The sequence below is a fragment of the Ixodes scapularis genome, unplaced genomic scaffold (assembly GCF_016920785.2).
Source record: "Ixodes scapularis isolate PalLabHiFi unplaced genomic scaffold, ASM1692078v2 PGA_scaffold7__128_contigs__length_106722199, whole genome shotgun sequence".
NCBI classification, from domain to species: Eukaryota; Metazoa; Arthropoda; class Arachnida; order Ixodida; family Ixodidae; genus Ixodes; species Ixodes scapularis.
This window is the reverse complement of record NW_024609882.1, coordinates 78608114-78626148: the sequence shown is the minus strand read 5'-3', so window position 1 is coordinate 78626148 and position 18035 is coordinate 78608114. Positions and strand designations below refer to the sequence as shown.

General features: G+C 47.8%; 1 protein-coding gene across 1 annotated transcript in view; it reads left to right on the top strand.

The window, feature by feature from the left end:
* The window catches only part of LOC120848988, a gene marked incomplete at its 5' end in the record, with an annotated part of 39534 nt that extends 29994 nt beyond the window's left edge, over positions 1–9540 (top strand). The window contains 2 exons of the mRNA XM_042286287.1: positions 5498–8418; positions 9388–9540. Coding sequence (XP_042142221.1) covers positions 5498–8418; positions 9388–9540 — 3074 coding nt within the window. The remainder of the gene's footprint in view (positions 1–5497; positions 8419–9387) is intronic.
* Between the last annotated feature and the right edge of the window lie 8495 nt (positions 9541–18035).

Here is an 18035-nt window from a genome sequence, read left to right as displayed (position 1 = left end):
CTCTCTGACCACGCAGGAATCAACTTCCAATCTTTCCTCCCATTGTTTTGCCATGTGTTCGGCGGCCATTGCTCCTTGTGTTCCTGCCTGGTTTTCCGCAAGCGAGTTTGACTTTCCCTGAAGCGTCTTTTTTGTACATTTTCTTGCACGTTTACTAGTGTGCATGTATATCTTGTATATCTAATGTTTTTTGCCTTTTAGCTGAGTTCCTTTATACCAGGCACTATGATGTCTTCACTGCTGTCAGCACAGTGGTGCCTATTTGGATATTGATATTTGTGGTGTGTATTGTGACCCTTGGTCCTCACTCTCTCTTCTCAACTGTGGTGCATAAAAGACTAGATTTTGTCGCACCGACGACATTTTGTCTGGCCCCTGGTATCTGTACTACTGCTCTATGTAGACTTGAATAAAGATCTTGAATTTGAAAAGTTTCCTTTTTGGCCCAACCAACGCAAATGCTCATTTGAGGATGTAATGGACATGTAGATTTCCCACAATGAATAGAAAATAGACAAGAGAGCGTACAGGCAAACTGGTTTACGGTAGATATTTTGTCCTACAGGAGATACAGCAAGCAAACTTTTGTCCCAGGTCGCTTTCCTGCAGTGCATGTTATTCTGGGGGAAGCACACTTGCGGGGGTTTCCAAAAAAAATTGGTTTGTATGAATATTTAGATAGCACAATGTTGGCCTGCCATTCAAAAGGTGGCAGAACAACATAGCGATATAAGAAAATACACTTTTTTGTAATATACTCCTCACCCTCTGTATAGTCTGCAGGGTAACATTGACAGCAAAGAATCTGTTTCTTTGGATATTTGGCACAATTGGCTTGTTCCGATGGTGTGTTTCTTGTGTGCTAGGCTAGTCCTTTGTGCTGTTGCGATAAGATATGAAGTGAGCATGTAGTTTTCCTGCTGTGAATAGCAAATGGATCATTTTAACCGAGAGTGAAGGCAAGGATTTGACTTCCGGCTTTCGAAGTGGAAGGATGTATCGGAATGAGCTCCGTCGAAGCGGCATCAACGGCTACTGATAACCACAGTTTTTCTGCTGAGCCGAGTAACGAAAGATATAAGGTAATGTTGCTCCCGCTGGCAACAGACATTCATGCCCTAAATACTATGTTTCTTCATGGCAAAATCGACGCATGGCCCTACCACATCGAAGATTTCAGGATTGGCCTGGGCAAAAGCAGGGGTCCTAGGTGACATTGCCTATGTGGCCCATTTCAAATGAGCCATGTGTGGATGGTGACACTCAAGTCTCCATCTGCCAAGCAGAAGCTGGTGGCCGCAGGAACCATCGAAGCCAAAAGAAGACGCTCAAACTTCACTGGACTGCCTTCCACCTCCCAGACGACAATGCCAGGAGGGCTCTGGAGTCATGCGGGAAAGCGACAGTGGTCACAAGAGAGACCTGGCGCTTCAGTGGCTCCGGAGGTGTCCTGTTTACCGCGAGAATTGCGAGGCTAACTTTGAAGGAGGGGGTCACAGTAGAGCAGCTGCCACACCAACTCCGGAAGCCTGGCTGCATGGCACTCATCCTGGCTCCAGGAAGGGCTCCGCCTTGCCTCAGTTATCGAAGAACTGGCCACATCAGGAGAGAGTGCAGTGTGCGCCGTTGTAACAGCTGTTGGCGCTTCCAGCACACAACAGAGGACTGTAGGAGGATGTACGCCAACGTCGCTAACGTAAGGACGGCGGACGAGACCTCAGAGCTAGTCATGGACCAGGAAGAAGCCGAAGAAGCTGCAGGTGCCCCTCCCAAGGCCCCGTCTGCATAGGAGCCTGCCCCAGATACAGCGCGTGTCACTAAACCCGCGGTCAGAGAGCAAGCACGAGGTTCACCGTCTCAAGATCAAGGGCAAGACCAAGAAAACTCGCGGCGCGGCGCGAACAGGGCCCGAACGTCAGTGGTGGGGAAGAAGCCCAGAAGGATGATAAGCAAGACATGGAGGCCATGAGTGGCACTGCAAAAAGATCACTAGAAACGGCACAAACCCAGGAGCCTGAACAGATGGACTGGCTTCAGGGAAGAATGGTCCAGAGGTTTCAGTAGATAACCAAAACGGCTCGGCACTATGCAAGCCCTGGCGGTACAGGTGGAAGTCCGGCAAGAAAGGACACGACGTGAAAGGAACCAGAAATGTGATTGCAGGGTGCCCGGACTTTGTCAGTTAGGAAAAAAACCACAAGTAAGAATGTCATACTTTGTGCTGGTGTATACACTACGTAGCGTGTTCTGGCAATGGCTTACTCTCACTGCATACCAACCTCTCTCCGTTGCTTGACTTGGCCTACTTCAATGAGATCTGAATGGCACTTAGTTTCGTTACTTTGAACGTTCAAGGGTTGTCCTCAAGAAAGAAGCAATACCAACTGCAACGTCTGTTGGCAGACAAGCAGCCGGATTCTCTTGCGGTACAAGAGACGAACATGGAAGCAGAGGATAATATCACCAGAGTGCCGAGCCCTCAACTGGAGGGATACGAGGTACACGTGAGTCATGCGGTGGACTGTTTTCTTTTTCTAAAAATGCCTAAGATATGAAAACCTGCAAGTAGTCATTGAGGAGTGCAGGCATTTCATTTTTCGCCATTTCATATTGTCAGGAGTACAGAGGAGCTTGATGTGTATCTATGCACCTAATGCTGCAAGGGACAGAGGTTAGAGCAGCTTATCAGCAATTTAAATCATCAAAAATTTGATTTCAATTACATAAATCTGATTTTTCTTTTTTAATTGTTATTCTTTTTCTATCCTGGTTCCAATAAGTCATTAACGCCGATACGCACTGAGATAAAATGTAAAAGACAGAAAAAAACAGAAAAGGCAAACACAAGTTTCATGAGCGTAGGCAGATGAGGACAGGAAACACAAACTTGCTGCAAAGTTAGGTGGGCACCAGGTACAGTACCTCAAGCTTATATGAACTGGTGCCAAAGCAAAACATTTTAAAGCTGTGATTCCAGAGCATCAACAAGGAAGCACGGTTTACTACAACCAGACATCGATCGGGGGCTCGTAGAAAGCATGTGCAGATAGAAAAAAACTCCACACAAAAGTGAGTCACAAGGTAAATAGTGAATTGGTATACCACGTCTCACCTTATGTCGTACCGCAGCGAAGGCTAGAAGCGCGAGCTCATAGCATTGGCAGCTGCCCTTACTGCACGAGAGCTTGCGCCGCCAAGTTGTGCCCTGAGCAAGGAGCACGTGTTTGTGGCCTTTCCCTGCAGTACATCATAAGGTGAAACAGAGTATAGAAAAACTATGAGCAGCACATGCACGATAAATACGAGTGTGTGACCGATTCATTCGAATGTTCGCGCACTGGAAGCACGTCTGTGATAACCGAAAGTACTCACGGCGATGGCGCCGTCCATTTTGACCAGGAGATTACGGACACAAATGAACAATTACACAATGGAGAAAGCTGTTGGACCAGATTTCCTTTGCCCCTCCGGAGAAGACGGTGTTAAAAAATAGGGTGTATGTTCCCTTTCATCATGCCATCTCACAAAATGTCGGCTCTGTGGCGTCAAAGTGTGGTGTTAACTAGTGATGGGACGAATCACCGGAGGTTCGAATTCGGAAATTTGCAAACTTCCCGTGACGAATATTCGGCAGATTCGGAGATTCGTCAGATTCGTCGCTGGTTGCAGGCGACAGCATGAACCTTGTAAACCTCACCAATGCGGTCAGTTGTGCTTTTCTTAGGTACTGTTACTGCATATAACCAGATTTTGTCTTGTTTATTTCAACATATGGTATGTACTGTACTGTTAATCTGAACCTTGGCACGCGCCCAGGTCCAGCTGAGCTGATCGGTGTGGTTGACGTAGGCCTAACCAATGCACGGTCTCGCTATCTGTGCGGTTTCGCGGTGATTGGTAAAATGTAGCGAAACGATGTGTATTATACATAATGTGGCACAACGCACAATAAATATATATTCAGGCAAGGAAATGACTCGTCTCCTTCTCTAGAGCTGCGTATGTCTGTACCTTTAAGGCGCGAGAGCGAGATGAATGTTGCTCGTCACAACTCCGATTGCGTACCGGCACCGGTGGCGAAGAAAAACGTCGCACTGCAGTTTCTCCGTTCTCGGCATCCAAGCTCGTTGCCGGCAGCAAGTTTTGTATACGTTAACTTTATTTGATGAAAAAGAGACACAACACAGGGGTGTGCAACGCAACTTCATTGTTCGGAAACAAACACTAACTAAATCGGACAGCATAGAATTAACAAGGAGTTTCAGATATTGTTTCCCGTGTTCTGATAGCAATACCTCAGTGGACACTCGTTGGAGATTATCGAATCGAACATACTCATTTGTGTGGTGTGCACCACTATGACAGTAATTATGGACACAAAATGTGTCTGTAGCGAACAGCACGTACGGCATTGTCACGATCGTGAACCGGAGGAGGAAATAGAAGAAGACGAGAAGGCGACCGAGGCGTGGTGTGGGGAAAAAGAAAGAAAAGAAGAGGTTTGGAACGAGCATCAAGAGGAACGAGACAGCACTGGTCCGGTGAACAGCACAGCGACTTCGGCTACGCTCCGGAGGAAGCCCACCCGTGGCCCGCTCCCGGGAGTCCACCGTTAACCAACGGGGCGGCTTCGGCTACGCTCCGGAGGAAGCCCCACCCGAGGCCCGCTCCCGGGAATCGACCGAGATCAACCAACGAGGCGTCCGCCGTCAGAGCAGCAAGATGATGTTCTTCCCCAAGGAAAGAGACCTGAGAGCGCACCAGAGCCGGGACACTTCAAGGTTGTGAGTGCTAGGGGTGGAGACTTGGGTCTAGGGGACTAAGACAATACTGTACCGTACGGTTTCTGATGCCTTTCGCTTTTGTTTATTTATGTAAATACATGTACATACGGTGAAATTTCGTAACCTGTTCGTCCGGGTCCTCTGATTTCGGGGTCCGTCTCGGTTGAACGTGACAAATTGGCGAGCCTGCCAGGATCCCTTTTTTTCCATCAAATTTTTGCTTGAATCACGTCGACCGGGACACCTAGGGATCTGTGAAACCGGACGCAACAGTATGGAAAACGACAGATTGATCGCGGCCGGGGAAAAGTTAGGTTATGTAGGGGAAGAATTGAAGAAATGGGTTGAGGATGAAAAGGCTAGTGCTCGAGAAGAAAGGGCAAGGGCAAGACAGGAACGGGAGTTGGAGGGAGCACTGTTGGAAAAAGAACGAGAGGTTCTACAACTTAGACTAGCGCTACAGGAAGGAGCGGCGTCGGGTCGCGAAAGGATCCGAGGCGAAGGGGAAGGTGCGCCGCCAGGACACGGACACCAATTTAGTCCTCACAAGTTGATTCCCCAATTTAATGAAGACCGAGATGATTTAGATGCGTATCTACAGCGTTTCGAACGCACCGCGACGGGTCTCGACTGGCCCCAGCAAAAGTGGGCCACGACGTTGAGTCTTTGCTTGTCCGGGGAAGCACTGACGGTAGTTGGCCGCCTGTCCCCAGCAGACGCGCTAGATTACGCGAAAGTCAAGCTTGCACTCATGCAAAGATTCAGGTACACTAAAGAAGGCTACAGGGAAAGGTTTCGCGAAGCTAAACCGGAAAACGGAGAAACGAGGAGGCAGTTCGCCGCCCGGCTTGCAGGGTATTTCGACAGGTGGATCGAGGTCGCTGGAGTGGAGCGGACATTCGAGGCCCTCCGAGACAGCGTATTAGTGGAGCAGTTCTTACTCAGTTGCTCTGGCCGGTTGTCGGTATTTCTACGTGAACGAGACTGCAAAACCTTAGATGAGGTAGCATCCAAAGCAGATCTATATCTAGAGGCCCAGTTGCAAACAGGGGCGAGCAGGCCGAAGATGGAGGACTGCACCAAGAAGTCGAGTGCTGGAGAGACAGACAAAGCGACGAGCGGTGCAAGCAGAAAAACCATCCGATGCTTCCTCTGTAATAAGGTCGGCCACAAGGCAGAAAATTGCAAGAACCGCCCGCCTACGTTCAAAAAGCTGACGTGCTGGAATTGTGGAAGACCCGGGCATCGAGCCGAGAATTGTGGGACGAGACAAAACGATCGATCTCAAGCGTCCTGCGTATTAGCTGAGCAAAGCGACGGCAGTGCGGCCGAGTTTGATGAAGCCTATGTCACGCTTCAGAACGGCGCCAAGATCCCAGTGATCAACGCGGCCGTAGGACGAGCTCCAAAGTTTCTAGTGGAAAACATGCCGGTAGTGGAGGGACGGCTAGGTGACCGCAAAATAACGGTTTTGAGGGACACCGGTTGTAATACGGTCGTTGTACGAAAGGAGATGGTTCAACCTGAGGAATTTACCGGGCAGTCCAGTCCAGTCTATCTGTTGGATAGGACCGTGAGGTATGTGCCGGAAGCGGAGATCAGGGTGAGGACACCATACTTCACCGGAAGGGTAAGGGCGAAGTGTGTTAGTAACCCGCTGTACGATCTTGTGCTCGGTAACGTGCCGATGGTGCGAGGCGTTAATGATCCGGACCCGAAGTGGAACGAAATGGAGGAGGCGAGTCCAGCTGGAAAATTGGACAGGCAGACGTCCATAAAACAAAACCAGGAGACAAGCCAAGAAAAAAGTGCAGAACGAGCTGGCAAGGGCTCTTCCGAATCATTGCCGGAGAACTCCCCAAGCTCGGGACAACGCGAGGACGAGCCCATGCTCATCGCGAACGCGACAGAGACAGGAAAGGACAAAGATCAATCCAAAGAGCCGCGAGCCGAACTGAGGGTGCCGCAGGTTTCGCCACTGGAAGCGACAGCCGAAGAGATGCTCAAGGAGCAAGAAAACGACAAGAGCCTCGAGAAATGTTTCCACAACATCGGTAAGACCTTTCCTAAGCACGGAGGAAGAACTAAGCGAAAGTTCTTTATAAAGAACAAGTTGTTGTATAGGAGTGTCATCTACAGCTCCGGAAGAAAAACGGATCAGCTGGTGCTTCCCGAGAAGTTCAGACGAACCGTGGTAGCCCTGGCCCACGATAGCATAATGTCGGGTCACCAGGGGATAAACAACACGATAGGGCTGGTCGCAGAAGAATTTTTCTGGCCCGGAATGCAGAGTGAGATACGAAGATACGTGCGATCTTGCGACGTTTGCCAGCGCACCGTGCCTAAAGGAAGAGTGGGTAAGGCACCCTTGGGGACCATGCCAACCATAGCGACGCCCTTCCAAAAAATTGCCATAGACATCATTGGCCCCATTACGCCGAAGTCGGATTCGGGAAAGAGATACATCCTGACCATGGTGGACGTAGCCACTCGCTACCCGGACGCGGTAGCTTTGCAAAGCACTGGTACCCCAGAGGTGGCGGAGGCGTTGATGGACATGTTCGCCAGATATGGCGTACCGGAAGAGATCCTCAGTGATCGAGGATCAAATTTTACATCGGACCTTATGAAGGAGGTGGGCCGACTGTTGTCAATGAGACACCTCCTAACGACCCCCTACCATCCTATGTGCAACGGCCTTGTGGAGAGGTTCAATGGCACATTAAAACAAATGCTCAGACGAATGTGCCAGGAGAGACCTAAAGACTGGGACCGGTACTTGCCCGCTCTGCTTTTTGCGTACCGAGAAGTACCCCAGTCCAGCTTAAAATTCTCTCCATTCGAACTCTTGTATGGGAGAAGAGTACGAGGACCGTTAGCCATCCTAAGAGAAGTCTGGTCCAACGAAGCAATGAAGAAAGAAACAAAGAGTTCGTATGGGTACGTTTTAGAGTTGAGGGAGAAGCTCGAAGAAACATGTGAGCTGGCCCATCGATGTCTGGAGGTAGCGAAAGAAAAATATAAGGGAAATTACGACCATAAGCGGGTCAAACGTGAAATGAAGGCTGGAGATAGGGCGCTAATACTTCTTCCAAGTGATAACAACAAGATGCTTATGCAATGGAAGGGCTTGTTTGAGGTCACGGCCCGAAAAAACGAAGTAGATTATGAGCTTGAGATTGGAGGAAGAAGCAAAATATTCCACGTGAACATGCTTAAGAAGTACGAGGAGCGGGAAGGGAGCGAACAAGTCGGCTTACGCTGTGGGGTGGCCGTAAAAGTCGACGAGGATAGCGACATCATCACCGAAGCAGGTGAGGACGAAGTTCCAATGCTCTCCCTGACAAAACAGCAAGACAAACGAGACGTGGTAGTCCATACCGATTTAAACAGAGAGAAAAGACAACAAGTGTTTGACTTGATCAGCGAATACGAAGAGATCTTTTCAGATCTACCGGGAAGGACGAACTTGATGACGTGCGACCTCCAGTTGACCACCCAAACGCCGGTACACATCAAACAGTATCCGCTACCATTGAAAGTACATAAGCTAGTGGAGGAAGAGATCACCGCGATGCTGAAGATGGGGGTTATCGAAAGATCGACGTCACCGTATAATGCTCCTATGGTAATGGTGAGAAAGCCAGACGGTTCGAACCGGTTCTGCATAGATTTCAGGCGTCTAAACCAGGTGTTGGTGTCCGATGCGGAACCCATACCAAGGCTAGACGTAACGTTTGCGAATGTGGGATGCAAAAAATTCTTCTCAAAACTTGATTTGACCAGAGGCTATTGGCAAATACCCATGGAGGAAGGGTCAAAAGCCAAGACCGCGTTTTCGTCATTAACCGGATTGTATCAATTTAAGTTCATGCCGTTCGGGCTGAAAACGGCAGCAGCCACTTTCACTAAGTTGATGCGAAAGCTGCTGGAGGGTATCCCCGACGCACATCATTACATCGACGATGTACTGGTAGCAACAGACTCGTGGAAGCAACACCTCGACACGCTGAGAGAAATATTTGACAGGTTGCGCGCCGCCGGCATTACAATAAAGCCGAAGAAGTGTGAAATTGGATTCCGACAGATAAGCTTTTTGGGGCACCGAATAGGATTGGGGCTTATCGCACCAAGGCAAGAGATCCTTACGCGGATACAAGACGCACCCAGACCAACGACGAAACGTCAGGTTAGGTCATTTTTGGGGCTGACAGGATTTTACCGAGAATTTATACCAAACTACGCGGGAGTAGCGGCTCCTTTGACAAACCTGACGAAGAAGGGAGCAAGTAACGAGGTCGAGTGGGGTGAGCAGCATGAAGCAGCCTTCACGCTCCTGAAGCAGTCGTTAGCCGAGCCACCCATTTTGCTGGCTCCGAATGTAGAGAAGGGATTCACTTTGCGCACTGATGCTTCTGACACGAGCATAGGGGCGGTATTACTGCAAGACCGAGACGGAGTATGGCATCCCGTAGCTTACGCGAGTCGTAGACTCAGCGAGGCGGAGAAGAACTTTGCGACCGTAGAAAGAGAATGCTTAGCACTGGTGTGGGCGGTGGAGAGGTTCAAGATTTATTTGTACGGCCAACATTTTCGGGTACAGACAGACCACCAGCCGCTTGAGTTCATCAACAAGGCTAAACACAACAACAGTCGCATCATGAGGTGGAGTTTGAAGCTGCAGGACTACAGCTTCCACATAGAGTACATAAAAGGAAAAGATAACGTCGGTGCCGATTACTTGAGCCGGATATAAATGTGTAATTAACAGAGGGTAGGTAATGGTAGGAAAACAGCATTTCTCAGTGTTTCAGTTAGATTAGTTTTCTTTCTTTTTGCTGAGGACGAGTCACAATGTCCCTGCAGGGTTAATTGAGTAGGGCGATCGTATATCGATGGAGTAGCTGTGTTTTGAGGTTCGTGGGGAGGCATGGAAATCTCGTGGCGCTATACACGTGCCGGTTTCTGTTGATAAACAGGGTGGGGTTAGTACAGTGCCAAGAGTGTGGTAATGTGTTGTGCATGCGGATGCTTCAACGACAGGCCGTGTGCTGTGAGTAAAACGATACCCGAAGGGTTCTGCGGCACGCGCCCTGACAGCCGAGAAAAGACACCCAGGGAAAGGACACGCAAGTGTAAACGAAGAGGAAGAAAATTCACAAGATGAATTTTTCGAACATTGGGGGCATTGTCACGATCGTGAACCGGAGGAGGAAATAGAAGAAGACGAGAAGGCGACCGAGGCGTGGTGTGGGGAAAAAGAAAGAAAAGAAGAGGTTTGGAACGAGCATCAAGAGGAACGAGACAGCACTGGTCCGGTGAACAGCACGGCGACTTCGGCTACGCTCCGGAGGAAGCCCACCCGTGGCCCGCTCCCGGGAGTCCACCGTTAACCAACGGGGCGGCTTCGGCTACGCTCCGGAGGAAGCCCCACCCGAGGCCCGCTCCCGGGAATCGACCGAGATCAACCAACGAGGCGTCCGCCGTCAGAGCGGCAAGATGATGTTCTTCCCCAAGGAAAGAGACCTGAGAGCGCACCAGAGCCGGGACACTTCAAGGTTGTGAGTGCTAGGGGTGGAGACTTGGGTCTAGGGGACTAAGACAATACTGTACCGTACGGTTTCTGATGCCTTTCGCTTTTGTTTATTTATGTAAATACATGTACATACGGTGAAATTTCGTAACCTGTTCGTCCGGGTCCTCTGATTTCGGGGTCCGTCTCGGTTGAACGTGACAGGCATCGATCTCTTACGGCAATGAAAACATGCGTTTGTATAATGTATTTCCACGTGCGTGCACCAAGCATGCCTATTTGGGTCGTAATCCGGAACCAAAACCAATTTTCCCGTGATGTCTGACTACCGTTCTCGACAAACATCCAAAATAATATAAACAAAGCGGAACTTTTTTTTTATTACTGTAATAAGATATGACAATATTATTTTGTGCACTTTATAGAATTCAGTGAATTTAATATCACTAAAAGTTGAAACACTCATCATCGTGAGCCCAACCCCAGGGGACAAACACATCCAAGCATCTTGTTTTACCGCAACACTCGTAGTGTACGGAGAAGCACACTTGCAGGTTTCTCAGCCTAGCCAACAGTCTGCCTAGCGCTTTCCTTCACCATGAGCCATGTAGGGAGAAGCCCTCCTCCCAGGAGACAAGCTAAATTTTACAAGTTGTGTGTAGTGGTGGGAAGGGAGCAAGCGGGCGACTTTCGAAAGTTCCATTACTGTGCATACAGCGTAACTGTAGACAACTTATTTTTTATGGGCACTATAGTTTGCCAAGTGTCGGCTTTCTGAATATTTCGATATGTGCATTGCATGTCCATGAGACGAATCAATCAAATCATGGATTTCACAAAAATTAGGTTGTTGGGAGAGTTATGAATTGTTCACAGTATCCGCTTTCTTGAGACTTAACTCGGCATCCAAGCAAGTTGCATGCCGTTTACCCCCAAGTTTCCGGGACCGATGGCTTCTAGCCTCGAGAACCTATAAAGGTATGCCATTGGTCACTGCAATCATCACGGCTGTAGTCGGATTTTACTGAAGGCCCAAGAGGTGTTTTCAATGGTTTCATAGACATTCAAACACCTGTTCAAGTGTCCGTAAACTCTCCTTCCATGACCATCCAGCCGTCAGCTTCCAGAAGCTGGTACAGATCGCCAGTCAAGCAATATGGTTCACTGAATGTTTAGTTAGGGTACCATGTATTCGAAATTTGTTGGTTGCATAATATCACTTCGATCTCGCACACCGGAATTCTGGTACTGGCTTGCTGATATCATTGTAATCAGAATCATTGTTTCATTTATTTGTATCGCAGGTTACTGAACCTTCACTGTCGCTGTCAAAGAACACTTCACTTTCCTTTTCCTTTTGGCAGTACATCAAACTGTGGCGTTGAGCTTCGAAATCTGGATCCCACATGGATCTTGCGTGCCAACTCCCCGCACTTGCAGCATATAACTCCTTCGACCCTTTTTCGCTTCATGAAGCATCGAATGTGTCACGATTGTACACTCCGTTTCAATTTCCGATCGTCCCTCCTGAATATATGGCTTTTAGTGCGTCGTGCGACAATGCAGAGCAAAGGTAAGAAGCACGAGCTTTATGAAAGGGCGCACCTCAGTTGCACTAACTCTCGCACAGTAGCCATACTTCGTTTCACCCGTTTCAGCTTATCTGCGAGCAAAGGAAAAGCTACAAGCGCAAGCGGGTAGTCTACAGAAACCCAGACTGCACATGCGTGCGCGCAAGTCAAGGATATACGGAGCGCTGGGCTTGCACTTGTCCCCTTCGATGCACATAAGCTAACACTAAAACTCCTGGAACCAAGCCAACCATCACGACGAAGCCTCACCGCTTCGCTTAGGCAGTGATGCACAAGTGGGCGAAGGCCCCGGAGGCCGAACCCGCACCAACCCAACCAAGCCCGCACTCCCACATGCACGGATGAATGGCACGCACGCCACTCACACATGTGCAACTCCTGGACAACATAACTATAAAGATATCTATCGATACTATTTTTATGAGGCATGATATCTGCTATTAGTGTTAGGAAACAGTGAAAAATTATCTAAAAATTTGTAACATCACGTGACGTAACTTTAAAACAATAAATTTATCTAACCTCTCCAACCAATCTAACCTTTCTAATCAGTCCAAAGCAATTTAGGTAACATTGCTGCCTGGTGCATCAAACAGTGCATGCCTCTAAATATGCTTAAATGTATTAACGCCAGATTCACTAGAAAAACTAAGTGTTTCTTTGTCCTACAGTATTGCTATCGTTTCACTTGAACAGGCGTCGGAGTTTAAATATTTGGGTCATTTCTTCGTCCGAAACATGTCGACTATATTACAGCGAAAGCAAACCGGTCACTGGGATTTATTAAACATAATGTTTGGTTGGCTCCCCAGCACACTATATTTTCTCATGTAATCTTCAACTATGCCAGTGAGATTTGGGATCCGTTCAGGCAGAACTTGGTAGATCAGGTTGAAAAGATACAGAATCATGCTGCAAGATTTCTTACGGGCAAGTATGATTTCAGATTTAGCATAATTACACTTAGTCTCTAAATTGGACACCTCCCAGTCGATGGCACAAATTTCTCCCTCTCAAACTTTTACGTAGTGTTAAACGATACCACTATTTGTAGGTTAAAGTATATTTTGAGCCTGACTATGTGTAAGGAAGTAGAGGTAATTAAAAAACAAACTTGTCCATTTCATTGGAAAACTGCTGTTTCGAAAGTTTTTTTTTTTTTTTTTTCTCAGTTTATCGACAATTGAAATGACCTGCCAAGTGACATTGTTAAAACAGTGTTGCCAGAACTGCATGTTAAGAAGGTTCAAGGATGCATCGAATTATCGTTGCGTGTTACTTATTGTTCCATTTTCTGTCTGTGCCCCCCCTACTATGATGCCTCTTTAGGTAATGCAAGTATTCAAATAAAAAAATATATACATATATAACAAATTAAAAAACCGACACATACGGACATTACACGTCACATGCTATTTTTTGCCGAATATATTGTACCCTTATGCAGGTTAAGCAGGAAAAGCTTATCAAAGCCCTACACTCTTTACTTTAGCCAGCAAATGCTAAACAGGAGGAGGAGACTACTCACCTCCTCTCCAGGGTTCACTCGCTAAAGTGGAATGTGGGGAGGGCTTTGCGAGAGCAGCTTGCCTCGATTTTCTTAACCTGCAAGAGTAGTAATGACAACTTTTTGTAATTAAACTAAAAGCACCCGCAAACCAGTTTCAGTTGCTTAACTTCTTCGTACCCAAGCACGTGCATCAGGCACACCTTTGGCAGGCTTGACATTGCGCGTGCTTGCTTGCAACAACATGCCATAAAGAATTCCACACAAATATGGGGTGCCCCAGATAATCGAGTGGAGCGCCTTTCCACACGTTCCATTCAAATCGAAGTTAACATTGGGACCCAAAGTCCTTACTTGCTGGCAGTCTACACAGGCAAAGAGAGATCAAGGGTTTACAAAGGATCATTAATCTGGAAAAGATAATTTGGACGTTGAAATATTTTAGAGGCCCGCCGCGAATGCCCAATAATGCCACGTTCACACGGGACAGGGGCTCCAGCATTGCCGATATCTCGTCATCCTGTATCGAGATGCTAAAAGCGAACCGCGCATTTATGAGAATTCCTACCAAACTTGCTAAATGAGCTAAACAGGGGTGGAACTCATGACATGTACTTGGGAGCAGCCAAGGGAGCAGCTGAAACAGCTGTTTTGGAGCAGGTTGGGAGCAGCTCAAACTACATTCTGGAGCAGTCCAGATAAGTTTTCACTGCACTTCAGCTTGTGTCTTAGACAAGCACGGAAGCAATTTCAATTGTGCTTAGCAGTACAGATGAACATGAGTGGTTAGGGATCTAGGTAGATGGGATATAACAGTGTAACAGATGAGAAAACTTCAAACTTTGTGAGCCTTAATGATAATCAAAAGGCAAGTACCATAATTTTCTGAAGATAGTATCCTTTAGACCAACACGCGGCCCCGACGTCATGCAGCTGCGGTGGCGCTGTCGGCGGCACAGCGCATGCGCAGACACTTCACTCCTCCCAAATTTGGTTTCTGCGCATGCGCAGTGCCCACACCTGGTGTGGGCAAAGGCGGGCTTGTTTGTAAACAGCGTGTCGGTCTTTATATTTTTTGAGTGGCTTTCAGCTGCTCAAAATGCAACCCAGCACTGATTATCGCACAACCCACATGTGCTCGACATAGTAATTATATGTGCGAACCACGTGACGTGCGTAAACAACGGACATGCAGTTCTGTGGAGAAACAGGGCAACAAATTTAGAGTTTATTCCATTGTGCAACTCAATATTGAAGCAGCAGACTACGATTAACGGAGTTACCGTATCCGAAGCTGGAGCAAGATTAAATACGCCGAGCAGATCTACCGCAGATCTACCACTCGCGTAAAAGCTGCTGGACGGCACAGTTTCGGATCGGACCGCGTTTCATTTCTATGAAATCACGATTTATTTTGCGGGAATGCGGTTCCAACTTCTAACGATGAAGTACTAAAAAGAATCTTTTACTCCTTCATTTTCAACTGGTTGACATTCGGATCCTGGGCCACAGAGCCTCAGGCAATCTGACGTTTAACGACTCGACCTCACCTCTGCCGACTTGCTTAACCGCTTAAGCGCGAATCACATGTACGACAAAACCATCCGATCCGACGTGCAAACTACCGGAATGACCTTTGGGGGGCGAAGGTTTTCGTAGCACTGGAGAGCGCTGAAAACCCTTGCCTTCAACCGTCGTATTGCCTAGACGGTTTCGTCGTACATGTGTTTCGTGCTTTATGGTTGAAGAATAACAATCCAGTCGCAAGCGGTGTAGCGCCTGGAATCCAACCCCCAAATTTTTTCGCACGCTTCCGACTCAAGATACACAGGGAGAATAAACAGAACAAAGGATTGCAAGGCCGCTCGCTAAATGCGCTCAATGTTGCCAATCGAGTCAATAAAACCAAAAATCAAGAAACATAATCTTTTTTGGTGCACGTTTCTGCAATTTGTTGCAGTATGGCGTGATGTATTGGCTATAGCGCAGGATGGCACAGACAAATGCGTCTGGCACAAAATGGCACAAATGGCACAGCCGTTCCACCTGATTAAAGAAAAAACATTCTAAAGGCTGCTGTTATCCACCCCATTCAACGTACAGGCCACTGTATGGAATGTGAAAGTCATTATAGTTGCAGAGGGAACGAGAACACCAGTGCACGTCTTTCAAATGCCTGAGCCTTCGGCACACTCTTTGCGCTTCGGCCGCTTGTGCTCGGGGAGCACAAGACGCCGAAGCGCGGTCGAAAATAGGAAGCTCGTGCTGGAGACGGGACGACTGAAGCACCTTCCTGCCACTTTCTCATTGGCAGTGATGATAGGAGTCGCCGACAGATTTTTCGGACTGAGGGGACCCCAAAATTGTCCGAAGAATCGAGTGGTCCGAAAAATCGATTTCAGCCAAATTATGAAATTCCCATGCATATTACGCCGCATACTGGCCACTTTCCACCTGCTTGATGTCAAGTTTTAAGTTCTCGTGCAATTTCCACTTTATATTGTTAATTTTTTAATGTTTCTTGATTACGGTGCTGCACTTTGTCGGTGCCTTCGTTGGCACAAAAAGCGAAGTTGAAGTTGGTACCATTTGGAGACGGCATTTAGTCCACCAAGCTCACTTCAATCCTAAGCCTATCGGTAAAAACCCTTTGTGCTCAAGAACGGAAAATGGCCACTCTTCTCGCAGTCGCACCCGTAAAACACTGACCACGAGAACTGGAAGAACCAAAAGAATGGGCAGACGGCCAACGAGCTTAAGTATCAACTTGGAGCGATCAACCTCAACCCAAAGCCTGCAGCACAAATGGCCCCCGCCCCCGGTTGCCACCATCTTGCCCGTTTGCCACATTAGTGATCACGTGACATCAAGATGGCCGCACCCAGAGTTGGGCCAGATCACGGCAAGCAGGGGGCCCTCTGGGGCTGCGTTCCAATATTACTCGAATGGATCAAAGTTACTCCCGCGGATCATGTCACATGACAAGACTGACAGAGCAACTGGACGCGGGTAGATTTTCCTTTCCAACACCAAGGTACAGAACATTTACCCTAGTAGATTAAGTAAATTTTGGACTGCGGCCATGCTTACCGTAATCTGGCCAATATGATCTGGTGCACCTACGAGTGCTGCCATCTTAAAGTGACGTGATCATTAATGCGGCAAACAGTCAAGATGGCGGCAACTCGGGGGGGGGGGGGTGCCATTTTTGGCAGCTGGTTTACCGCTTTACCGCTCCAAGTTTACTCAAGCTCGTTGCAGACGGCACCCATGCCAGCTACAGCGGAACCGGAAAACCTGACTATAGCCTCAACCCAGCTTGTTTATTGTGTAGGATGTGGTATCGAGGCTACAGGGCAAAATCAAAACCACCAAAATGGCAGCGACTAACCCCGCAGCACTATCACAGCGGCCGTTTTGTGGCTAAAAGCTGAGGAAATCACTCAAATTATGTCAAAAATATCGAGCAATAAGCTTCACAACGTCCGGAATTTCGCTCAGTGTTATACATTAACTCTATGGGGTAAGTGACAGTCCGGCGAAAACAACCAAATAATTGGGTGTCCGAAAAATCCGTCGGCGACTGTATATTAATTGGCACGAAACCATGTGAGAATTAGATATTGCAACTTTCCCTTTTCTTCACAGCCTAGTGTCCGTCTAACCATCTGTTCCGTGCAGTCTGTAGTGTGCCGATGGATGGAAGCATACGACATGTTTGAGGAGATATTTTGCTTGCTCGGGAAATGAAGAGCCAGCCCAAATGCTGTCGGCATGCCGCCACTCCGGAACCTGCAGCGAGCACCTGGTGCCACGACGCATCCGAACTAACTGCAGCCCTCTTTCATCGACGTCGTCGGAGGCTTTGGGCAGAGAAGAAACCTTAAGAAACAAGGCCGAGATTACATGCAGACTAATTTCACGGACACATTCGGACATGGTCCGAAACTTTAAACTTAAAAATTGTTGCAAATTAACTGCACCAGTCCCGAGGCCCACTAGCAAGCAAACGCGGTAAATATCGTCCAGCTTGAGGGCGACTGCGGTTACCCAGGAATCAAAGACAAAGTTGGTTTAACACTTTCCGATTTTAGGTATCGGAGAAGGCAAAAAGAAAGTAAAACAGTGTGCAATGACCTCTTTTTGCGTTCTCCCTATTTTTTGCAATTTCCGAGCCAAGAGAGAATGAATCGTACAGCTCAGGGATGTACAAGGCGTTTGAGCCTCCACGAGCAAACATCCAAACAGCGCCACAATTCCCCTCGCCGCAAAGTATTCCGGGAAGTATTCCCCACAATGGCACCCGGCAGAAAATTGAAAATGAAGCACCAAGGCATTACCTAGGTCAGCGATTCTCAAATGGGGGTCTACAAAGGAGTTTTAGGGGTCTGCGAAACCCTGCCTCATCACTTGAGCACGGCATAGATGTTGTCTCTTTTCAGATTGAAACAAACATTCCACCTTTCCAGTGATATTTTCTCATCTGTATGTCAACGAGAGCCCTTAGTTATATCCATTTTTTAAAACATTATCATAACTAGCATATACAGTGCAAGCTCGTTATAACAGACCTTGATTTTGACCAAGATTTCGGTCTGTTTCAAGAAGAGTATTTGTAT